The sequence below is a fragment of the Pogoniulus pusillus genome, chromosome 28 (genome assembly GCF_015220805.1).
Source record: "Pogoniulus pusillus isolate bPogPus1 chromosome 28, bPogPus1.pri, whole genome shotgun sequence".
NCBI classification, from domain to species: Eukaryota; Metazoa; Chordata; class Aves; order Piciformes; family Lybiidae; genus Pogoniulus; species Pogoniulus pusillus.
Genome location: NC_087291.1, coordinates 10,516,180 through 10,542,246, shown reverse-complemented (window position 1 = coordinate 10,542,246; position 26,067 = coordinate 10,516,180). Strand labels below are relative to the sequence as shown.

General features: G+C 42.8%; 1 protein-coding gene across 2 annotated transcripts in view; it reads left to right on the top strand.

Annotated features, from left to right (window-relative positions):
- The first annotated feature begins 658 nt into the window (after nt 1-658).
- ITGB8 (integrin subunit beta 8) overlaps nt 659-26,067 on the top strand; it is a 57,317-nt gene continuing 31,908 nt past the window's right edge. For both annotated transcript variants that reach the window (XM_064167297.1, XM_064167298.1), the window contains exons 1-4: nt 659-890; nt 18,276-18,361; nt 22,036-22,210; nt 24,068-24,314. In XM_064167297.1, the coding sequence (XP_064023367.1) occupies nt 761-890; nt 18,276-18,361; nt 22,036-22,210; nt 24,068-24,314 (638 nt within the window). In that variant the 5' untranslated portion in view covers nt 659-760. The remainder of the gene's footprint in view (nt 891-18,275; nt 18,362-22,035; nt 22,211-24,067; nt 24,315-26,067) is intronic.

The following is a 26,067-nucleotide window of genomic DNA, read 5'->3' as shown; positions in this document are numbered from 1 at the left end:
AGCCGCGGCTCAACGGAGAGACGCGCCGGGGCGGAGCGACTGCACCGCGAGGGTTGGCCCCGCCCCCTGTACACAGCCGGCCCCGCCCCCTGCACAAACTGGCCCCGCCCCCTGCACAAAACCGGCCCCGCTGCCGTCTCTTAGCAACCGCGGGGGGGCTCCGCGGTCCCGGCGCACACCGATCGCGCCGGGGCCCGACGGCTCAGCGGGCGGCATCTGCAAAGTAAATGCCGCCGGCCGCGTTCTAGACACCGGCGGCGATTTGGGACGGCGGCTGGCAGCGCCCACTTGGCGGCGTGGCGCCCCCGCGGGGGAGAGTGGCGGGGGCGGGAGCGGAGTGGCAGCTGGGGAAGGGCGGGGACAGCGCCCGGGCGATTGTTGCTCCGAGGAAGGTGCGGAGCCACCGCCGGTCCCTGCGCGGTGCCAAGTGCCTCCCCACAGCCGGGCGGGGCGCCCCTTTTGCGCCGGGCTGGAGGTGGATGGAGGGAACTGTTCTCTGCGCTCGGCCGAGGCCCCGCCGCCGCTGCGTCCCCGGGGCCGTCCCTCGCGGGGCGCGGGGGCGCGGCGGGCGCTGCCCCTGAGATGCGGCGGCCCGCGCCCGCCCCGCCGCTGCCGAGCTGCCTACCTGTGCCGATCCCGCCGCCGCCCCTCCCCCGGCCCCGCCGCCGCCCCCGCGGGGGCCGGGACAGAGCGCGCCGCGGCCCCGAGACGCGGCCCCGAGGAGAGGGCGAGGGAGCGGGAACCGTGCCGGCCTCGGTGCATGATGTGGGTGCCGCTGCTGGCGTGCCTCACCGCGGGGATCGTCTCCGTGCCCAAGTGCCAGCGCGGCCCCGGAGCCCTCCTGGGGGCGGCCCGGCTGCTGGCGGCCGTGCCGGGACTCTGCCAGCGCCGTAAGTTGCCAAGCCCCTCGGGGAGCGCGCCGTGCCCTTGGCTGGTTGGGGTTCGGGTTGGTTTTCTCGCGGGGGCTATGTGTGGGCGGGGGCCATACCCAGGGTCGGCAAGTGTGCTCTGGGCACAAGTCCTGACAGCTGGGGCCGGCCGGCGCCGCGGGCAGAGACCGCCCCGGCCGGACAGGCGGAGCTGGCGGTCGGAGGTACTGTACCTGTGGGGAGAGCCGGGCTGGAGCGGCTGGCTCCTGCCTGGGCTTCAGTACCGGTAGTGCGAGACTGTGATTAAATCGGCCCTCCTGGGAGCGACCGGCCGCCACGGAGCTGCGGCAGCTCCCCAGGAGCTTGGGGAGCCCGCGCTCCCTGCTTTGCCCTGTCATCTGCTGCGAGCTACCGAGAACTGGCGTACGGACATCTCCCATCCCGGAGATCACAGACTGCAGACGGGCAGTTCTCAGGAATGAAAACGCTCGGGTTTACATCGCTTATATGGATGGCATCGAGTGGCAGGGTTTAAAGTGGAGAGAGTTAGTGTGAAGTGTCTTTCTCTTCGGGTAACGTGTGTGCCTGTAGTACCCTGCGAGCTATGTATGATATTGGTGGTGCCTCTGGTAAAGGATGATAACCCCTCAAATTGTGGAAGGGCTTTCCAAACACCCAGGCATCAGGTCTGAACCGTGCAGGCTGCAAACTGTGCTGGTGTATCTTTGTACAGCAGTTGATCAGACAGGTTAGTCAAATGTTTCATAAAGAAACTTACTAAACTAGTAGTGGTCAGAAAAGCAAATCAAGTTGTTTATCACCTTTCCTTATTTTTTTCCTCCCTTGTGGAATGATTGCATATTCCTAGTTTAAGCCTGGAATGAATTTAAAATGTTAACATCTGACCTCTAAAAATAAGATTTACAATGGGAACAGTGTATTAGTCTTAAGTTCTTTATTGCATATGTGACAAATTCATGCCTAATTCAGCGGGATTTGCCCAATGCTATTAAAAACAATGGAATAATTTGTTAACTTTCATAGGATAATTTATTTTGTGCTTTTGGCTTCAGATTTTGAATTCAAAACCAAACTAAATGTCAGTAAGAAAAATAAAATATAGCATTATTAAATTTCTTATGAAACATGGCATCTTGTGTTTAGTATCCAAGATTCCTTTTTATACAGTGTAATTGAGTTGAAAGGCTAATTGAAACTTTATGGAGAGGATAGTTCTGTGTCTGAGTGCTGTGCTGTGCTTGCTCCAGGGTACACACTAGTGCAAATCGTGCATCAGAACAGAATACCATAGAGGAAGATTTTGCATGAGGCTATTGCTCTCTTTGATGTGCTTGATAGTGAAAATATACATGGGTGATACGTCATGGGTTATGTGTTTACTGTGACAACAACTGCCTAATTGGGCAGCCTGTAACTCAGACCTTGTTTTTTCCTCTTCCTTTGAAACCTCTGCTAATTCATGAAAGCTGAAAGTCACAGTGAATTCTTTCCTTCATACATAATCCCTTTACAGACTAGATCCACAATTGAAGCAAGAAGAGTGTTTTGGGCTTTTTCCTGTGAATAAAGACATGATGTTTTTTCTTCATTATTATTAATGTTACTAGTGGTGGTGGTGCATCCTTTTCATTTTTGGTTGTGATAGCTCTATCAGCCAGTGCAGCACCACCTGGATCTTCTGGCAGGCTGCTCTGAGAGACTCTGGGCAGCAGTTCCGTGTACAGCTGAGCAGCCACTCCTCTTTGTTTCTGCCTTGAGAGTGCTGAGCATGGAGAAGAACACCATCAGTGAATTCTGTTCAGTAACATGCAATAACTACCTGTGTAGTACATACCTGTACATGCAGTACGTACCTGTGTATCTGTTGAGTTAAATTTCCAGTTCTAAAAGAGACTGGAATGAAAATGACATATAGATGGTTTGATGTCACCTGAGGTAGTTATTCTGCAAACTGCAGTCCAAGATGTGATTTTTCTGCCTGGGAATAAGAAAAGGTAGAATTTGGCCCCAGGTTTGGAGTTAGAAGAAATGCAAAAGTAGATCTTACAACACTGTAAAGTTGCAGATCCCAAATTGAAGGTTCTTTAAGCTCAGATAAAAAGGTTAGTGTTGCCGCCTTCTACAAAGGGTCCCTTGTTCAGTAAGTCTTACCAAAGGAAATTTGCAGTTCACTAAGCCAACTAAAACAAATACCTGACATAAGAATGGACCTAGTTCCATAGTGCTTTCTACAGATCCCAGATTTATATTTGAACCTGACAGGCTCCTAAAGATGTAAACCAGTGAGCTGAATAAAATCTGGATTTGACAGCAGGAGCACGTGTATACATTGTATTAACCAGTTGTGCAAGCGCTCACTTCAGCGGAGACAGTCAGTTCCCTTGCTGTGTACAGGAACTGAACTGTTGAAACTCTTTATCTGCTCTATAAGCACATGGAATATGTAGGGCTTAAATACTGAGAAATGCCTGATGGTTCAAGGTTAACAGAGGACACGGGTTCACATCTCAGCAGTGTGTCAAAACCAGTTTTTACTTACATTAAGTTTTGAAAGATAAGGTATTTGAGGCTTTAGGAAAATTTAGGTGGTCATTCCTGTGTGAAGCTCAAGTAAGCAATTGTGATGCACAGACAGGGATGGAATGGCATTAAAAGCTTTAAAGAGTTGTAGAACAGTCGTGCAACAACTCTGCTGCAGAGTCATGGCTGACAAATCTCTTGGCTCTTTAAAAGTTGCTGTTTTCAGCCTTTAGTGTGCCGTTTGGGAGACTTGCTTAGTGGGCTGAGGAATCTGTGATTATGGCAGGGACAACTGTTAATTGTTTTATCCCAATACCATGAATTCTGAAGCCAAACATTAATTGATGTTACCTCATCTGGATCTTTGGTGTTTTGCCAGTCCCGCCACATCAGATTCTTCGCTGTGTTCCCTCTAGGAAGAGAGTTTCATAAATTGTTACTGTGTTACTTCTCAAAGGAATAGGTAAAGTCAGTCAAACCACCCATGGAAGAGCTGTTTTTGAAGAGAGGTTGTCAGGAAATGTCCCTGCGCACAGAAAAAAGGAAAACAAAAGCTGCCATGATACACCATGAGAGCTTTAACCACTGTTGCTTTCTCTTCTGTGCTGCTCATTTCCTTTTGGGAAGCATTGGAAGATACTGTTGTGTGAGATACCTAGCACTGTGCCAGTTCTGCTCTTCTTAAGGCTTAAAACAATCCAAGAAGGGACAGCCCATTTTAAATTTCCTGAGTCCACGTGGGTGATCAGCTTTGTAGGAGTTCTGGATCATCTCTGGGAAAGCCAACCTGTGTGTTTGAGGAGGCTGTAGGTTGCAGTTTGCAGGAACAGCAAGGGCGAGGTTTGCTATGTGCCTATTTCCCAAGGAGCACATCATGCCAACAGTCTGCATAAATTTGCTCTGCAGATTGTACAATTCTCATAATCTGTTGCAATTTCATGTCTCTTGAAGGCTTTTTTGTGGTAGTTTTGTTTACTTTATGGTTTTTGCAAGTTGAATGTCACTGGTGGTGGTTGCATTCAGAGTTTTTACAGTATTTCCCTGTTAGGGATGTTTGGATGGGGTGAGATTAGGAAAAGAGATGACAGTTTACCAACTAAAGAGCAATAACCATACTCTTGGTACTCTGAGAAGATAGTCTCATTTAGGACATGCTGTTGCTCATGGAAGTTGTGAAAGGCAGCCCAAACACTGCATGCAGCAGGAACAGTGTATAGCAGCTTGAAGAGGCAGTAGTTTCTTTTCTGGTCCTTAAACTTTCAACGGTTGGAATCACAACAAGGATTATACCTTGTTAGTCAATGAATAAATTTGATTTTCCATTGAAGTACAGTTTAACTTGAATTTGCCTCCCCAGAGCATTGGAAAGATGTCAGTGTGAAGTTTATGTAAGTTTAAGAAAATCTTCATAAAATATACCCTCATCTATTTGTGTGTTCAACAAGAGGACTTTAAAAGGTCAGATTACAATCTCCCTTCTACTTCACAAAGTACACAGATGCTGGTGATACTTTTCAAGTCCCTAGAAAGAGTTCATGATGACATGTCTGTGCATTGTATCTGGAATTTGAGACAATTGGTATTAGTTACTAATCCACAGGAGGAGTTAAGAGAAACATAAGTTACTATGTTTACAAATAGTGTAAATTGACACAGGTTGCTGATATTTATCAGGACTCTTTCAGAAAGTCACATTCATCATCATTAATTTTGGAGGTCTGTAGGAATTAGGGATCTCACTTTAGAATAGGGCTGATGTAAGAAACATTGGAGTTTGTGTACAAATAGAATCTACACTGCATAAGTGGATTATTTATCAGCAATGTACATTTTAAAAACAGCATATAGAAAAAATCATGGTTTTACTCAGGTCTGGATGCTAGGTTGGACTGGATGATCTTGGAGGTCTCTTCCAACCTGATTCTATGACTCTGTGATTCTATACTATCAGGATATGTGTATCTTAGGCAGGGACTGGAATTTAATGACTTCTGTCATTAGAATGGAAAGGAAAATAGCTTTCTGTGCTAAGCTTTAAAGTTTGCTCCGTGTTCTTAAGATATTTCAATGACACTAAAATTATATGTTATATTTTGAAGAATCATATGTGTGAACTATCCCTGTGCACCAGACACCTTTGTGTAAGGCTGGCTTCTGAAGACGAATGTACTAAACTCAAAATTCTGGAAAAGAATATGAATTCCTTTGTGTTAATAAACTTTAAGTGTTTTTTTTTAATAAAATTCTTAAGGCCTCAGTGTTTGTCTTTCCATTTATGACCTTTCCAGAGAAATCTACCTTCAAAGCTCCTCTATGTGTCTATTACTAATTGCTGACTTCTGTCTAACCAGTGGAAATATGTAATACTTCTTTCTGATCTGCTTAAATAGGCATGATTTATAATGTTCAAAGCAGGATACTGTCTGTTATTCTTCTCTAAGCACTTGAAATTTATGATTTTTTTTTCCTTCTTCTTTTGGCAGTTTACATAAATGGACTTGGGCTATTTAGTTTAGCTTTTGGGAAGGCAATAGGGCTCTAATGAATTAGTTCACTGTCCTCTGTAATGGAACCTTTCTTCAAGAAGAAAAGTAAGCTTCTTGCCAGCCATTCAGGATTCCCCCTTGTTCTGGTGGCAGAACAAGAATAACCCCTTAAGCAAAATGTATTTCAGGGTGATTGGAATTTGCAGCATTAGAAAGCTGCCAAAAAGACATCCTTCAGCTAAGGCTATTCTCTGCCAAAATTCAACAGTTTGCGAAGCTCATAATTGATTTTTTTTTCCTTCATATGCTTGTATGCTTCTCATAACTTCATTGTTACACACCTGCAGTGATTTATGCCTCTTGTTACCCACGGTGACAGTAGTGAGTCCGAAGTGTTTATAATTATCAAAAGATAATCAAGACAGAAAATGTAACTATAGTTCTTGGAGAAGGAAAATACTTCAGCTTTGAGCAGGTGGAATTATGTTCTTGGTTGCTGGATTTTTTTTTTCCTAGACCCTTCTCTGCTCAGTGACTTAAGTTGTTAGCAGCAGTATGTCACTGACTTCAAATATCAAAAACTTAAGTGGTTTTGGTATTTTGCTGTTGTTGTAGCTGTGTTATGAATACAGCTGCATGATGTATGGTGGTATCACAAAAGTAGTCCAAGTGTGATTAATCCAGTAACTGCCCTTTCCAAAATAAATTCTGTTCCTTCTCAGTGTTCAAAGAATTTAGACTAAGTGAATTCCACTTGTTCTGCTGTGCTTAAAAGTACAATTTATTTCTGTGTCATCACTGCAGTGCTGAGGACAACTTAATTCTCTCAGGTGGTAGCTTCTTGCTGGAGAGCTGAACTGAGATAACAAACAGGATGGCAATGAGATTAAACAAGTTTCAAGTGCCAGTTTGGCCACAACAACCCCCCAGGCAGAAAGGAACCTGAGGGTACTGGTCAACAGCCAACTGAACATGAGCCAGCAGTGTGCCCAGATGGCCAAAAAGACCAATGACATCCTGGCCTGTATCAGGAATAGTGTGACCAGCAGGACCAGGGAGGTCATTCTGCCTCTGTACTCAGCACTGGTTAGGCCACACCTTGATTACTGTGCCCAGTTCTGAACCTCTACATTTAAGAAAGATCTTGAGGGGCTTGAACATGTCCAGAGAAGGGCACCAAAGCTGGTGAGGGGGCTGGAGCACAGCCCTGTGAGGAGCAGCTGAGGGAGCTGGGAGTGTGCAGCCTGGAGAAGAGGTGGCTCAGGGGGGACCTTACTACACTCTACAACTACTTGAAAGAAGGTTGTGGCCAAGTTGGGGTTGGTCTTTTCTCCCAGGCAGTCCATAAGAGCACAAGAGATGCAGTCTCAAGTTGTGCCAGGGTAGGTTTAGGCTGGATGTTAGGAGGAAGTTCTTCACAGAGAGAGTGATTGGCATCGGAATGGGCTGCCCAGGGAGGTGGTGGAGTCCCTGTCCCTGGAAGTATTAAAAAGAGACTGAATATGGCACTTGATACCATAATGTAGTTGATTAGATGTTGCTGGGTGATAGGTTGGACTTGATCATCTCAAAAGTCTTTTCCAACCTGACTGATTCTGTGATTCTGTGATTCCCAGGAAATAAGAAAACTTGAAATGACTTACACTTGGGAAGATGATGCAAAAATGAAACTAATGACATTAGCAAGCATGTCATTTTGCTGGTGAAAATGTTGTGATGTGACTTCAGGACATTAAATAACCCACTACTTGTTTAAAACCTATAATTTGCATGTTTGAGGGCTGTTCCTTAGAGCACTTGCAGTGCACCTGCATGCAGGCCATACACACGTGTGAATGGAAAGTTGCAGAAGCACAAGCAGAAGCTTGCATTCAAACTGTGCATGTGCACCAGTAGTTGCAGTTAGTATGTGAGTGCATAGTTTATAGACTGTGGTCAGGTTCTGTGTAATCTCTGCCTCCAGATTCTAAAAAGCTAACAAGCATGTAAAACCTGAAGTAAAAGCTGGATGTCTGATCCTAAGAGGTATTGTTAGGTTGGGCTTTGGTGGTGGGGGTGAGAGGAGTAGTGTGTTGAGTACTTGTGAAGAATGTCCCTGGAAGTGTTCAAGCAAACTCTGGATGAGGCACTTAGTGCCATGGTCTAGTTGACTGAATAGGGCTGGGTGCTAGGTTGGCCTGGATGATCTTGGAGGTCTCTTCCAACCTGGTTGATTCTATGATTCTATGATGCATTTATCTCCTATTTGAAAAACTAATTTCTCACTATTCTCTTAGAAGATCTTTGTATTCATCCGTTTTTGATCTATGCATCCAGAAATGCACTATAGTTCAACTCCCCTTTGAAGGATGTGTAATTCAGCTGTTAATCATACAAATGTGGTCTTAAGATTCTCTTCTGCTGTTATCATACAGTTAATTAAAATATCTCATCTAATTGTTTCTGCATTCAAAGAGCATAAAAGTAGCCAAAATATTTTAGAGGAAAATCCCAGAAAGTTTTAACCACATTCCATTTTCCTCAGGGCCAATAAACATGTTTGAGGATTGAAAACTCTATTGACAAGCAAATAGAGAAGCAGCAAATACCAAACACTTTTGTATTCCAGAAAGCAATAACATTTTTTTAAATAGCTTCATTCTGATTCCCAGAGTTAATTAACAATCATTCAAAATTAATTTGCCCCTCGTTGGAGTGCCAAATAAAAAAAGATGTGATGGTTTGGGTGTTCCCTGCCCCCCCCCCCCCCCCCCCACACACACACACACTTTAGAAATCACCCAGACTAGACTCAGTCAGCTTTGGAAATATGAATGAAGCTTTTATTTACAGCTAGCACAATATACAAGCAGATATTTACAGTATATACAGTTGTAGATAGAAATATACAAGGTAAAAAGGTAATACAGAAACACAACAGCCCTCACAGAAACCTGAGTCCCCAGGAGTGGCTCTCAACCACCTCTTCACCTTCCCTCTACCCCTCACTTCCCCTTGCATAGGAGCATTAGTAAAAAATCCACTGTAAAGTGCATGAAGCTATATTAAAAAAGTATTATTTCAAGGCAAGGATCCAGTGTCGGAACAGATTTGACTGTTGATGTGATGGTTTGGGTGTTCCCTGCCCCCTTACACTTTGGAAATCACCCAGACTAGACTCAGCCAGCTCTGGGAATTTGAATGAAGCTTATGTTTACATTTTAGCACAATATACAAGCAGATATTTACACTATATACATTTATATACAAGGTAAAAGGTAATACAGAAACACAGCAGCCCTCCCAGAAACCTGAGTCCCCAGGAGGGTCTCCCAACCACCCTTCCACCTTCTCCCACCCCTCTCAACCTTACCTCAGTTCCAAGGAAGAATGGAGGTTAGGAAGCAAAGTGGATTAATCAGAGAGATGGCAGAGAGGCTGCTCAGGCAATGCCCCAGGAAGAAGTGCCTTAGCTATGTTTGCATTCTTATTCTTATACATCTCAGCAAGCCTATGAGTGAAGCAGACATCACCCTTGTTTGTTTTTCACAGCCTGTAATCTGGTTCTTCTCACCAAAACATTCTAGCTAGCTTCAAACTAGCACACCTTGCTGAATAAAAGCTCCTCCCAAATGTGTGCCCTACTTACTACAGGTCCTTAAGAGGTGGTGGCTATCTTCTCTGACACCAGGAGTAGTTTTTATTTAATGTTCTTGAGGTTTTCTCATCGTGAGTGTAACCTTGTCTATTATGTGTCCAACGTTCTGTTTTAACCTGAGCATATCTTCCCACATACACCCATATACACAGTATTTGGTTCGAGGCTTCTGGTTTGAATCATAGAATCATAGAATCAACCAGGTTGGTAGAGACCTCCAAGATCATCCAGTCCAACTTATCACCCAGCCCTAACCAATCAACTAGACCATGGCACTAAGTGCCTCATCCAGTCTTTTCTTGAAGACCTCCAGGGACGGTGCCTCCACCACCTCCCTGGGAAATCACTCTCTCTGTGAAGAACTTCTTCCTAATATCCAGCCTATACCTACCCTGGCACAACTTGAGACTGTGTCTCAGGAATCTATAAAAGCACATTTGGGTTACCATTTTGTGTTCAGAATTGCAGAGCTGGTGCCGTTAGATTTTCAGCTTTAAGACTTACAAGCTGAAATACAGAGTAGGTTTGTTCCAACTCACGAGGTATGCAAATAAAAGCAAACAAAGTGGCTGCGTGCAAAAGTGAAATGAGCTGTTTGTGCTGCTGTGGACTAAAAACCTGTGGGCTGGGTGGTCTGTGGTGACACTCCTTGAAAAGAAATAGCTCCAAGTTGTTGCCCATCCTCTGTCCTGCTTTGGGGTGTGTGAATGAAGGCTCAGCGCCAAGATGAGCTAATGGTTTTATGGGAACAAAAGCTGTAATTTGATGAAGATTACGTATGCAATAGAAAGGTAGATTAGGGAGGTGATTGAGGCCTGAGGGACTAGTTTAAAGAGGTAGAGCTATAGAAGATGGTGGGAGATAAGCTTGGACTTGTTTTTTATTCAAGGTTGAACTTCTTCAGCAGGTAATACCCTATCATTTGTGTCTACCTTTATATTCATCACAACCTCAAGTTTAGGTAAAGTCTTTATAGTATACACAGGAACATATTGATCATTGTATACTGTTGTGCTGCTTGCTAGCAGTTAGCTATGAAACACACCAGTTCCAGGCTTTGCTCAAGCAGCATGACTGTATCCAAGCTGGCCAGCTCCAAGGGAGATTCAAGCAGCTGGAAATGGCTAGAGTATAATGATTCCTATTCCCGAGCTGTGTCCTGGGAAACTAGTGAACTGACACATCTCCACACATCCTGAAGTTTCCTTTAAATCAAGGGATTTAATAAGAATGAATACATTTAAGCTCTCAGGTTCCATATGCTTTGCATTTTTAGTAGTACAAAGCTGCAAAGAGTACCATCAAACCTGTGCCACAAAAGCTCATGGCTGTGGGAAACAGTAAATTGTCCTGTATGGTCTTACTTGCAAGAAACAGAATAGATTGTTTTCAGAAGCTAAATAGTCTTTGACTCATTGTTTGCAGGCATGGACTGCATCAACATAAATTGTGTTGTGAAAATTTTCAAGGTTACACGACTTGTTTTCATTCTGTATTGCAGCTTGGGAACAAAGTCAGTCTAGAATAGTCAATAGCTCTGTCTCCCACAGTCAAGGTCATGTTTGAGGCTGTGGTTTGAATGTTGTGAGTCATTAACTACTATACCAGTAGCTATTTTGGGTAGTACCTTTTTCAAAATGCTGCTTTGCACATCTCTCTTTAAAAAAACAATCCTCTATATTGATATATATACATGGAAAACTTGAGTTTATGTGCATCTGTGAGGCTTCTGGCTCCAGGTTTTCCTCCTGAGCGATGTGCAGCATTCAAATAAATGATGGGACTTTCCAGAGACAAGGCTAAGAACACGTAGGCTCAGAGAGGTGTCAGGAGCACCTCCTTGAAGCCTAGTGTTTAAATCATTCCCTAATTATGGAAATATCCATACACTGCTTGGGAACTCCATCACCACGTGCCATTGAACAGCAACCTTTTGATATATTTGCTGTCCCTCCAGGATCAGCTATTTCTATTTCTGCCAGGGCTTTCCTAATGTTGTGTTGACAGAGGTGTGCCTCCTTCCCCCCCTTTTCCTCCCCTTTCCCCCTCTTCCCCCTCCCTTTTCCCTTTTCCCCCTTTTTTTCCTTTTTCTTTTTCCTTTTCCAGGTGGTAGTCCAGCATCAGTTCTCAAGTGGCATCACTCTCAGCTTGCACAGTGTCCACAAAGAGGAAGGTTGTGGTTCCTACACTTCATAGTTTGCAAAGGCATAAATCTTCATACAATAAGGCTGCAGTATTTTGTGTTTTGATGACTTTTAATACCATTTGTGTCAGTCAGTAATGCCCCTCAAGTTCATAGAGTGCTGTGTTCTTATGGTAATACAGATTAATTTGGGACCCTGCAACTATCAGGGGGATATTGGCAGTTAGGAATGGGAGCATGTATCAGCCATCAGGACTAGTGGTGCTTTTCACTACATTCATCCAGGTGTGGATACATTAATATCTCTTATTTTCTTTCTGTGGTGGTTTATCTCTTCCAGGATACTCTTTCTTGTTGGGACACTGTAACACCTAAATTTTTTTTTTTAATTTATGTCTTTATTTATTTTTATTTCTGAATGAGTGGTAGATAAAGAAGCTTTTGGCTGGTTTGTGGTTTAGGTTTGTTGTTTGTTGGGGTTTTTTCCGTGATTTTTTTTAATAGAAAGGTGGTTTCACTCACTTCCTGTGCTTACAGAAGTATTTTTCCAGGACTCAGGATTTAGCAGGGCCAGACATGTTTTGCACCTTTCTTTTACACATCTTCTTTTCTTTATAAAAACATGTGCCTCTTACATGCCTGGTCTTAGTTTACTGATTCATCTCTTGCTGGTAAAGGATATTTTCAAATATCCAGTGTGCAGCTTAGCTCCTGTCTGAATACTAAAACTGAAGTGCACAACCATTAATAGAGAAGTGAAGCCAGTTAACAAATCCAGTATGTAATAGGGAAAATGGAACAAAAGCTGTCTGATACTTCTGCTCAAGTAGTCTTAGGAATTTATTATAAAGCATAATAGATGTACAGTTTTCAAGTCAAAATCTCCTTTTCTGAGCAAGAGTGAGGACCTCCTAAAGCTGATTCTGTGGTGTACCTTGTAACCCTCTTGGAGAGATTGGCGGTCACAAAGTGAGGCTTTGAAACATGGCATTGTGCACGAAGGGTAGAGAAGATTATTCCTTGTTTGGAAGAAAAGGGAGGGAATTCCCTAATTCCAGGATTGGTAGTTAAAGTACAGACACTCCTTTTTTGTTGTTTTTTTTTTTCCCTTGTAGTCTGAGCAAGTAAGTGTCAGACACAATAATGATAGCAATAAATCCTCCCTCTGCAGCACTTTTACAATGCTTGTCGTTGTATCTACACACTCGGCCGATGCAAATGGAGAAGTTTGTGTTAGTTGGGACAGTCATTATCTCTCCCTTCTGCAGGAGTCATGTTGGTTTATCTCCTCAAGACAGAACTGTGAAGGTAACAGCAGTATACTGTGTAAAAATTTCAGCTTTCCTCATAAGTGATGCTACACACAAGTTACTGAAGGCCACTTTATGGACAGGGGCAGCCTGTCTGTTGCTCTAGATCACGACTGGATGCAGGATTTAAGGAAGAAAGCTCTCTAGAGTCTAGATGATTTTGGATCTTTTTGCCTTAACCCATGTGCAAAAGTCACAGAATTGTCAGAGCTGGAAGGGACCTCAAGGATCATTCATTTTCAACCGCCCTGCCGTGGGCAGGGACACCTCACATTGGATCGAATTGCCCAGAGATGCACCCAGCCTGGCCTTAAAACCTTCCAGGGATGGGGCTTCCACCACCTGCCTGGGCAACCTGTTCCAGTATCTCACTAGCCTCATGGTGAAGAACTTCTTCCTAACATGTAATCTAAATCCTCCTCTAGCTTGGATCAACTGCCCCTAGTCCTATCATTATCCAACATCCTAAAAAGCCCCTCACCAGCTTTCTCGTAGGCCCCCTTCAGATGTTGGAAGGCCACAACAAGGTCTCCTTAGGGCCTTCTGTTCTTCAGACTGAGCACCTTCAACTCTTCCAGTGTGTCCTTGTAGGAGAGGTGCTCCAGCCCTCTGATCATCCTTTGTGGCCCTTCTCTGGACATGTTCCAGCATATCCAGATCTTTCTTGTATTAGGGGTTCCAGAACTGGATGCAGTACTCCAGGGTGATCTGCTGGCCACACTTCTCTTGATGCAACCCAGCATACAGTTAGCTTTCTGGGCTACAAGTGTACACACCAAATGGCTATGATCCAGGAGTATAAGCTGCTAGTATAAGCTCATGGTACACCCCCCAAAACCACCACAAACATGTACCAACAGTAAAACTGACATAAATCCAAACACTTGGCTATATGCTTGGAAAAAAATGCTGTTTGCAAACCTGTTTAACATCCCTCTAAATGCCAGTGTGCATTATTGTTACTCCATCTCTGAGATAAATACCCTGATGATGATAAAGTGGTTTTCATAATAGTGAGGCAGGATACGATTGTACCGTGGATGATACTTACTTTGCCTCGATCCAAACTGCTGAAGGTTTAGGCTTGCCACACCTGCCATTACTGTAAATAGTTGCAGCCCTTGGAGCATGGTTGTGTTTTGTGGAGGAGGCTGGAAAAGTGTAGCTTAACCTGCTGCACTCATTTTTTATTATATGCATATGCCTGTGCAGTTCCCAGCACAAAATTTGGCCCTTGTTGAAAATAGCTTTGGCATACATCAGTTCTAACTAAGCCAGTAGAAGCTTGCCCTTAACTTTGGCTGAACAGTAACTCAGTCTTGTCTGGACTCTGGTTTTGGTGGAGTGGCAGGAAAAATAGTTCTTTTTTTTTTGAGCCAACTCATAAAAAAAGAAATGTTTCTTGCTTTATCATATTTTTTTAAAAGAAACTGAGAAGTTTATACAAAGTTATGATTTTAGAGTGGGCTTGTGAGTAAATAATAACTAGTTGTTGAATGAAAGCGTGCCTATAAGTGATACTGCTGTAAGGGACTAGCTACCTGGGAATTACAGTAGTGATGTCACCAGAATGTGTCTCAGGCATTAATAAACCTTTTTTCAAGTTTCTCTTCATTCCAAAAAGAAATCCACATTTGGAGCCATTGGTACCAAGCTTGTGAATTGCCAGTCTGTGACTTCATGTTGCAAAAATGGAGCTCTTAAGACTGGGGAGTTATCAGCAAAAGGATTTTCGTCCAGCAAAACTTTGTCTCTCATTTGGTAAAACATTTCATCTGCCATGATCACAATGAAAACCTCACTTGGGTTTTAGTATCTTCTTAGTAGTTTAGAAAGGCAGACACCTCCCCTGTATTTTGCCAGGCAGACTGTATTAATGAACTACATCAAGCTGGCATAGATTCAGTGAACTAACCATACAGGGAAAGGAAAAAAGGTTAAAAAGGGACAGTTCTTTTTCACTGAGCTTTCTGATGCATCTGAAAATATAGTACAGTTGTTTCAGCCATATTTACTTATTTTTAGCAAGTGTCCATTACAATAAGATGTTAATGTTTTGCTACATGGTCAGTGGCACTTAATTTTGGGAAATGTACATTATGCATGTTGAATTACACATTTTAGAAGGGAGTCTCAGACATTACTGCAAGAAATTAATTAGGCCAAACTCATTATTTGGTTTACTTTGATTTAGTGATTATAGAATCATAGAATTGTCAGGGCTGGAAGGGATCTCAAGGATCATCTATCTCCAGTCCTTCCTGCCATGGACAGGGACATCTCACACTAGATTAGATTGCTCAGAGACCCATCCAGCCTGGCCTTAAAAAGTTCCCTGGCTGATGACTAGGAATGACAAAGCCTATGAGGAGAGGCTGAGGGAGCTGGGGTTGTTTAGCTGGAGAAGAGGAGGCTCAGGGGTGACCTCATTGCTGTCTACAACTACCTGAAGGGAGGTTGTAGCCAGGTGGGGTGGTCTCTTCTCCCAGGCAACCAGCAACAGAACGAGAGGAGAGAGTCTCAAGTTGTACCTGGGGAGGTCTAGGCTGGATGTTAGGAGGAAGTTGTTGCCAGAGAGAGTGATTGGCATTGGAATGGGCTGCCCAGGGAGGTGGTGGAGTCACCAACCCTGGAGGTCTTCAAGAAGAGACTGGATGAGGCACTTAGTGCCATGGTCTAGTTGATTGTCTAGGGCTGAATGCTAGGTTGAACTGGGTGATCTTGAATATCTCTTCCAACCTGGTTGATTCTATGAATACAACTTGACTTAGTCCTTATCTGCATAGCTAGAAAGACAGGTCTCTCATTTCTTCCTGTCAACTATTTATTCTTACCATAACAGCTCTGTCTCTGACAGTATATATTAACATGTTTGATCACTTCAGAGTTCCTATTTTCTTCCCTGTTTTGTCCCATGGTGGACTTCAGCCATTATTAAGCACCTGATCAGCAATTCATATATTTCCTTGTCCTTTGGCACTTTTACCAAATACGTCACTCTGCTCTCTTTTTTCTTGTAATGCCTTTCATCTCTGCAGTCTTTGGTATCCAGTTGAAGATGGGAGTCATGTTTCTATGCCAAGAACAATTGCATTCCTTTTATTTTCACGCCTTCAACAACTTTTCATCCTGTGCCTTTGTACTTTGCTGTCTAGAAAGGGACCTGTGGCAAACTCTGCAACCCTGTGCATGTCAAGACCTACCTGGAATCCTCATCCTCATACTCCTCTCCTGTGGTTTGCAGTAACTTTTTCTATGGCCTCCAGGTCTGCTCCTCCAGACTGCAGAACATAAAGTGCTGTTTCCATCTTATAAGTGCAAAGTTTTATTGTGTCAGTGCCAAATGAGCTCGTTCTCATTTCATATCCAAGTTAAACTTGCTGGTTGTGTTTTCATAACAAACACATAAAAACTTCTTGGATTTTTTTCCTTCTCCTTAGTGGTGACTCCTGTATCCCTGCCCACCTCTCTCTAATCAGTTTTCCCTTTGTTTTACACCTTCCAGGTCTACTGTTCAGATTATTGTTTGTAGCATATGTGTAAGTTTCTCTCACTTTTGTGTACATTTCTTTTCTCATGTTGCCTGCATGACAAAATTTGCCAAGAGCAATTTATATGAAGTAGAAATAGAGTCTCAACCTTTGAAATGAATGACATTTCCACTAAGCTCTGTGTTATCAGTATAGTGCTGCAATTGTGCTGCACAAGGCTTTTTTTATCTTCTTAATACTGATAATGATACATATGTTGTTGATAACTTGCAAACTCCACTTAGTTCCTTAAATCATAAGTCACTCAGTCTGACCTGTTGAGGAGTAGCTGTTGATGTGAGGTCATCTTTGAATCCATAGCTGAAGTCACTTAAAGCCAAGCCAGATATTTTGGTTTGCATTTTCCTAATGCGGTTTTCATATACTCTAAAAAGAGAAATGGTTTGCAGTATTGCAAACTGGAAAGAAATAATCTCAGAGACAGTACAGGTAGCCAAAATTTTGGCTGAAAACCAAACCTTTCTTCAAACTCTTTTGATACAACGATCTCTACATGATCACTATTAGGTAACATATGTAGCCTTGCTGGTCTGCAGTAATTAATCATGGGTTGTTTCCAGTGTATTCTATAGTATGCCATGCTGAATATGCCACAAATATGCAGTGTTGTGAAACAATATTACTACTGTGCTGTGCATCTTCAATGTCATATTATGGGCCTTCCGCATAACTCTTTGCAAGTAACTTCTGTCTCATGTAGATGGACCCCAATCTACAAGAGACTTGTGTTGGACATGCTGAAGTGGTACACTAATGCTGACTTTCATGCTGAGCTGACCTAATCCCTTGGAAAGAATCACAGATTCAAGCAGGTTGGAAGAGACCTTGGAGATCATCCAGTCCAACCTATCACCTAGCCCTGTCTAATCAACTAGACCATGGCACTAAGTACATTATCCAGTCTTTTCTTGAAGACCTCCAGGGACGGTGATTCCACCACCTCCCCTGGCAGCCCATTCCAATGTCAAATCACTCTCTCTGTGAAGAACTTCCTCCTAAGGCTGCCTCTTCTCAATTCTGGCTGCCAGAGTTTCACAGCATAGAGTAGTAGCTTAAGCAATGACCTATAAAAACAAAGACTTGAGCAATGACCTATAAAAGCAAAGATGTGAGAAGCACACCAAGGACTTTGCTGTTAGACTTGTTGGTAGGCAGAATTTTTTGCAGTGAGTAGAAAGTGATGTGTTTTCTATCTGTGACACATGTAATTTGTATTCACCTCTGAAAAAAAGAATGATGTGCTTTTTCTGGGAAACCATTCCAGAAAATGCAGAAGGGGGAGTATTTATAGAAGGTGAGAAAATATTTTGGATTTCATGTGGAGTGAATAATGAATAACTCAATGAAGTAAGTGTAAATGACTTAAAAGGAAAACATCTATGAAGAGATAAGCTACCTGGTAAAGTGTTTTTTCTGTTAGGCAGTAAATCATCAAGGTACATACCCAAGACAAACTTTCACTTCAAAATTATTCTAAATCAGGATCTCAAACATTTGGCCCTGAGAATGGAGTGTGTTGAAGCTGTAGATCTAGTTCTAGACTGTAGATGAAAAAAGAAAGCACTGCAAGTATTCCCTCGCTGGGCTGCCTTTGTTCTGTTTTACTTCTGCTTGGATACGTTGTCATCACGCTTAATCTGCTGAAGTCATTTTTGAACTCTTGGTTTAAAATTAGGTATTTTACAATTCCCACATATCACCATAAATCACAAATGTTTGGGTTTGTGTTTCATTGCAGCGGAAAACAGATGTGCCACTTCAAATGCAGTAACATGCACAAAGTGTCTTGCTTTGGGTCCAGAGTGTGGATGGTGTGCTCAAGAGGTATGGCGTTTTGCTTCTTTACATTGGATTTTACAGCTTGGTTGCTTCTGATCTTTACAAAGACAAAAGACTTAAATGGTGAAAATTATAGGGAGAAATAGCAAGAAAATCTTTTCAACAACTCCTGGGGATAGAACCTGAGAAATCTATTTTGTTTCCAAAGCAGAAAACACCATCTTTTATTTGGAAAATTGCATCAATTTTAAATAAAGTGAGAACTTTTTAATGCATTCCATCTGCTTTGTAGACAGCATTGGCAGACTTATAGTGGCTTTGAGAGTTCAACAATTCTTGGCTTCAAAAGCAAAATTACTTATCAGTAATTTATATTGAGCCCTGATTATGTATCAGAGCAAATCTATACATATATGCCTGTTGCATTTAGCAAAAGGTTTTACTAACTGTGGAGGTAATTTTGACTTGATATATTGTGACCCTCTCAAAAAATGGCAAGAATTGGTATTTTTCTAATTTTGACACTTGAAACTAATCAGTTTTGAGACTTAGCACAGACTAAAGACCTTAAGTAGCAAGAATTTTCTAACATTTTCCTTTTTGCTTTGCAAACTGTAAGCACATGAGAATTTCTGGTTTTGCCTGACAGGAGGAAAAACAGTTGATTACATGATTTCAGATAAGGCTGGACCACTTTAAGCACTTCAGAGGAGCAAGGTCTTGGAGAATATCACTAACAACTACAAGCTCATGTGCTCTTGAAGGTCACATGCATATTATCTGTAGTAGCTTTCAGGTGAACGGAGAAGGTAAATAAGTTCCTAGGGTGTGCCTGCAGGTGATAAGGATTGTAAGGTGCTGCTGTAATTATATCTCAGATATCGTCTTATTGTTTCATGGAATGATTAACTTAGTCTACAACAAACATAAGGGCAAGTAATGCAAGGATCAAGAGAGGTATGGAGGGTCTGTTTTTTAAGCAGAGCTTTAGGGCTGTGTATATATAATACAATGGCATAGGAGCAGTCCATGGTTGTGGCCTGATGTCCTGCCTTGCGCATCGTTTTGTTTTGCTACATCTGTATTTATCATAGAACAGCAGCTTGTTAACTTTCCAGTGCTGTGGAGCTGTGGAAGGGCTAGCTAGGCACTCAGATTTGACAAGGTCTCACTTCTGCTCTGCTTCTTACTTTACTTTTCACATCAGTTCTGAGAAGAAGGAAAACAGGAATGCATCAAACCCTCTTAGACCATGCTTTGTAATAGCCAGTTCACCACAACTGCCCATGGCTGTGGAATGGCAAAACCCATAGCAATGGAGAAATCTTCCAATGTTATAGGAGCAGCTTTCAGCTTAGCTTGCTTCATCTAAACCCTGTTCTGAAAGGGAAGATTATCTCTGAGGAACACTTGGAATACTTTGTAGTACTCTCACACAGTGAACTCCAGAAAATGCTGCCTATCAGTTGTTACTGACAGCAATCATAGAATGGTTTAGTTTGGAAGGAACTTCAAGGATCATCCGGTTCCAACATACTGCCATAGGCAGGGACACCTCCCACTAGAACAGGTCACTCAAGGCCTCATCCAGCCTGGCCTTCAACATCTCCAAGGAGGGAGCAGCCACAACCTCCCTGGACAACCTGTGCCAGTGTCTCACCACCCTCACTGTAAACAACTTCTTCCCAACATCTAGTTTAAATCTCACCTCTGCCAGTTTAAACCCATTACTCCTCATCCTGTCTTTACAAAGCCTTGTCAATAGTCCCTCCCCAGCCCTTCTGTAGGCCCCCTTCAGATACTTGAAGGTCACTATAAGGTCTCCTCAAAGCCTTCTCTTCTCCAAGCTGAAGAGTCCCAACTCTCTCAGCCTGTCCTCATAGGCCACACTGCTCTTGCTGCATCCCAGCACAGGGTTGCTGTCAGGGCTACACTCACACTGCAGGCTCATGTTGAGCTTTTCATCAACCCAGACCCCCAGGTCCTTTTCCTCAGGGCTGCTCTCAGCCATTCCCCCACCCAGCCTGGATTTGTGCTTGGGATTGCTCCAACCCAGGTGCAGAACCTTACACTTGGCCTTGTTGAATGTCATGAGGTTGGCCTGGGCGCACCTCTGCAACCTGTTCAGGTCCCTCTGGATGGATCCCTACCCTCTAGCAAGTTGACTGTGCCACACAGCTTGGTGTCATCTGCAACTTTGTTGAGGGTGCCCTCGATTCCCTTGTCCATGTCGCTGACAAAGATGTTAAACAGCTCTGGTGCCAGTACTGACCCCTGGGGGATGCCACTTGGCACTGGTGGACATTGTGCCCTTGATCACCACTCTCTGCATGCCACCATCCAACCAATTCCTTATCCAGCAGTGCTCCACCTACCAAGTCCATGTTTTTCCAGTTTGGTGACCAGGATGTCAATGAGAGTAGCTGAGATCTTTATACATTTTAAAATCTACCTTTTTTAAATGTATATACACTGAAAAGGATATCACAGAATCACAGAATTAACCAAGTTGGAAAAGACCTCTAAGATCATTTAGTCCAACCTATCACTTAACCCTTCTAATTAACTAAACATGACACTAAGTGCCTCATCCAGCCTCCTCTTAAACACCTCCAATAATGGTGACTCCATCAGCTCCTCAGGAAGGTATGTAGATAGCAGTAAGCTTAAAACCAGGAATCTCTGTGGTCTAGGTTAAAGAAAAAAATGTGTCAGAGGTAGACTACAAAAATGTGTTGGAATTTGGAAAACAAGATAAGTGACTGTCAAGTCTTATTCTTCAGGGGCTTTCTCTGGTCTTTTTTGGGTGAGGATGGCTGTATGCACCTTTTGATTGTTTGCTTTCCCAGGCTGTCTGAAATATCAGAGATTGTCCAGTGCTGTGAGAGAGTACAAAGGATCTTGTCTTTTTTCCTTTACATGATCAGGATCATGATAATCATCAGATCTCTGGTCAGGAAGGAATTTTGTGTTGGGTCATGTTGGTACAATTTTGGCAATTTCGCACTTTCACTGCAACAAAGGATGTGCTGCTTCTGAGATCACCCCACAATTAATCACTTTTTTGTTGTTACAGGGTGGTTTGGGTTTGCTGTTTTTTTATCTTAAGCTGTCCAGTCCTGCAGTGCATAGCTTCCTCTTCCATGGGGTTGAAATTATATGGTCCAGCTGGTCTTTGGATTTGGTGTAGGGTACAGAGTGAAACTTAAACATCTGTGGTAAATAAATTCAGGTTAGCTAAAACTGAAGCTGAATTTTGCTGCTACTTTTAAATGTTAGCCTGAGTAACATTACCAGTGGATTCCTCTGGAAATTAACCTGGTTTGATATATCACAAGAATTAAACTTTCTTGCTATTTCTAACCCACAGCATAGCACTTAACTTCTTTTAAGGCCATAGTGACGGTTCATAGTTTCCTTTTTATCCAAAGTCAGCTTGTTCTTATTGTGCAGAATTCTCTTTCTCATACAAAAGTTTTGTCCTTGGTAGGAAAAAAAGTAATTGTGGCAGTTAGGTTTAACTTCTGATTTAAACATTTTGTCATTGCCCTTATGAAAAACATGTGGCTTGCATGAATTCATGCTACAATGTATGCAATTATAGTAGCATCTTTTATTGTTTCAAAGACTATTCTTTTAGTTTTCTCTTCCCTTTGAAGATATTACAGATGCTTTTCTCAGCTCAGTTTGTTTTGTACTGTTTGTCTCTTACAAAACAGGATTTCATGGCCGATGCAGCACAGAAAGGACGCTGTGACACTGTTTCCAACTTAATGAAAAGAGGCTGCCAATCAGACTTTGTAGAAAGTCCCACAGTTGATGTCACAATACCCAATGACCGTGAAACAAATACACAAGTGACGCCAGGAGAAGTTTCAGTCCAACTACGTCCAGGTTGGGTTGTCTTAATGTGTTGATACTATAGTCAGTTTAAATACAATACTATTAAGTATCATAGAATCAGCCAGGTTGGAAGAGACCTCCAAGCTCATCCAGTCTAACCTAGCACCCAGCCCTGTCCAGTCATCTAGACCATGGCACTAAATGTCTCATCCAGTCTTTTCTTGAACAAAGAGAAGAGGAGGAAAAGAGGAGGCTCAGGGGTGACCTCATTGCTGTCTACAACTACCTGAAGGGAGGTTGTAGCCAGGTGGGGGTTGGTCTCTTCTGCCAAGCAACCACCAATAGAACAAGTGGACACAGTCTCAAGCTGTGCCGGGGGGAAGTATAGGTTGGATGTTAGGAGGAAGTTGTTGGCAGAGAGAGTGATTGGCATTGGGATGGGCTGCCCAGGGAGGTGGTGGAGGCACCGTCCCTGGAGGTGTTCAAGAAAAGACTGGATGAGGCACTTAGTGCCATGGTCTAGTTGACTGGATGGGGTTGGGGGATAGGTTGGCCTGGATGATCTTGGAGGTCTCTTCCAACCTGGTTGATTCTATGATTCTATGATTCTATGACCTTCAGGGACAGTGAGCAGCTGGTATAATTATTTTGAAGAGGAATGCTATAGCATATTGTAGAACTATGGTGATCTTACTCCCTTCTTCCTCTGCTTTGCTGTATCTTCAGTGCATTGTACTGGACTCATCACGTGAAGAGTCATTTCTTCTTGACCTCACACTGTATGTCGTGCATTACTGTACCAACGCTGCCCATGCTCCAGTCACTTTACTCTGCTGCTATTAAATATACTAGGCAAGCAAAAATGTGGAGACTATACTCAGTGACTTCCAAAGCATTAAAGTTTTTGTTATACATGAGAATGTATTCTGCAGGAGAGACAGACATTTGTCATCCTGGAAAAATAAAAAAGAGTTCTGTTGTGTATATGCACAAAAGATGGAATTTTGTTATATTCAAACTTCTTAAAAAGATTAATTGATCCTATTGAGGTCTGTCATGGAATCTCTGGAAATCATTGCTGTCTACAACTACCTGAAGGGAGGCTGTAGCCAGGTGGGGGTTGGTCTCTTCTTCCAGGCAACCAGAAAGAGAACAAAGGGGACACAGTCTCAAGTTGTGCCGGGGGAGGTCTAGGCTGGATGTTAGGAGGAAGTTCTTGCCAGAGAGAGTGATTGGCATTGGAATGGGCTGCCCAGGGAGGTGGTGGAGGCACTGTCCCTGGAGATCTTCAAGAAAAGACTGGATGAGGCACTTAGTGCCATGGTCTAGTTGATTGGATAGGGCTGGGTGATAGGTTGGACTGGATGGTCTTGAAGGTCTCTTCCAACCTGGTTGATTCTATGATTCTGTGATTCTATGATTCTGTGATTCTATGTAAATTGATGTGAGTTTTTCAGGTATACCTGTAGTTTTAGGCTTACATGGCAAGCTATTTGCAGAATACACTTAGATACTTAGCTGTGTCAACCTTGAAGTGACTGACCACAATTTGTATGCAAACTCGTGTCCTTTGTGAGTCATGAATGCTTTCTGGTGTCATGCCAGAGGGATTGCATAACCAGGAATTTAAAAGAAAATGGGTAGAAGTCAGATTTTTACAATAAATTGCACAGTGCTCCTGCAAGAGGGAAAAAAAAAAGAAGGCAAGATGATCTACAAAGAGCCCCTTTATGGCTTGTTTTTGAATGGTGTTTCAAAGTTTCATTTACCCTTGGGAGGTTTTCTTGTTTGTATTTCTCTCTGCTGACACAAACAACTTTTTGCTGAGGTCGCTACAAAAATAAATTAATTGTTAAGAGTGTCTTTTCTAAAATAGTAAATAAACTGAACTTGTTTCCTTTGACTCAGGAAGTGAAGCAAGCTTTATGTTGAGAGTTCGTCCTCTAGAGAAATACCCTGTGGATCTTTATTATTTAGTTGATGTCTCAGCCTCTATGCACAACAACATAGAAAAACTGAATTCCGTTGGATTTGCTTTGTCCAAAAAGATGGAGAATATTTCCCTTGATTTTCGACTTGGATTTGGATCCTATGTGGATAAAACTGTGTCACCCTATATTAGCATTCATCCAGGCAGAATCCATAACCAATGCAGGTATGTAGCCTTTGTGTATTTATTGTACAACTGAGAGATTAACTGCACAAATATGCATTATGCATATTTATTTCTAAAGCACTTCAGAATCTTGTCTTTGTTTTTCATTATATCTTGATTCTCCAGCAAAGTTGTTAAGAAAATGCTGAAAATTGTTAGGCAGTGGTTACTTCTGAAATATCTGGTGAGTGATTTCAGAAGATCTGTTCCTGTGTCAGGAAAAACAAGAGAGTACTGTATTTTCCTCATCAAAAGAAGCCAAACAGCATACTGGTTTGGTATGGTTGAATATCTTGCTTTTCATTTCATAGTCAACTGTTGTCATAGAATAGAATAGTCATAGAATTGTTTTGATTGGAAGAGACTTCTAAGGTCATTGAGTCCAAGTCATCAACCCAACACCACCATGGCCATTAAACCATGGCCACAGGTTTCCTGAATGCCACCAGGGATGGGGACTGCACCACCTCCTTGGGCAGCCTGTGCCCATCCCTGACCACTCTTGTAGCAAACAAATTGTTCCTAATCTCCAAACTAACCCTCCCTTGGCACCATTTCAGGCCATTTTCTCTCCTTCTGTTGCATGGTAATAGAGAGAAGAGCTCAACTCCCAGCTCACTCCAACCTCCTTTCAGGGAGCTTTAGAGAGAGCAATGAGGTCTGTCCTCAGTCTCCTGTTTGTCAGACTAAACACCCTCAGTTGACTCAACTGTTCCTCACCAGATCTGTGCTCCAGACCCTTCCTCAGCTTTCTTGCCCTTCTCTGGACCCATGCCAGCCCCTCAATATCCTTCTTGGATAACAAGTATTTGAGGTGTAGCTTCACCAGTGCTTAGTACAGGGAGACAATCCTTGCCCTGGTCCTGCTGGCCACACCATTGCTGATCCAGGCCAGGATGCTGGTGGCCTTCTTGGCCACCTGAGCACAGTGCTGGCTCATCTTCAGCTGGCTGTTGATTAACACCCCCAGGTCTTTTTGTGCTGGGCAGTTTCCATCCACTGCCCTGTTCCTGGGCTTGTTGTGACTTACTTATTTTGGGTATGTTGCCTCGATTAATCTTAAAGCTTTGTACTCTCTGACCTAAGCCTTCTGTTGTGTTGTGAGATCATGTATTCATTAACTCTTTTCTTAAAACTCTGTGGGTTTTTGATGTGATGCAGTTTCTTTCAGCTCACTTAATGAACAAAAGCCATCCTCTGGTTTAATTCCACAGCTGTAATGTGAATGAACTCTCAAATAAGAAAGACGTTCTGACTTGCATTTCTTTTTCATACCATGTCTTTTATAGCTTGCACTCAACACTTACATAAAGTGAGGGATCACTTTCAAAACCCTCTGGTGAGCAAGATTATTCACAACATATCCAAATCTGTCTAAAATGTAGTGCAACAGAGGTTAACTGAGTTGGATGAAACCTGCTCAATATCTCTGAATTAGAAAAGCGCTTCAGCTTGAGCAGCAAATTCCACTGCTCTAAATAGGTCACAGAGCAATGACCTGTAGAAGTGCCGTGGCATTAGATTCCTTATGTCAAACCTCCTACTTTCTCCCTTATACATGATTTCAAAAAGTGTCATTTACAACTAAAAATGGAGTTTCTCATCCCTGTAATGAGATAACTTTTCCTGTTCACAACATTCATTTTATGTGCCTCTACTTACTACTAGTGGATGTCAGAACTTAAATCTCATTTTGATTTCGGTCCAGTATCCTTTGTGCCAGGAATTAAAGGAGCTCAATGTTGTGATGACC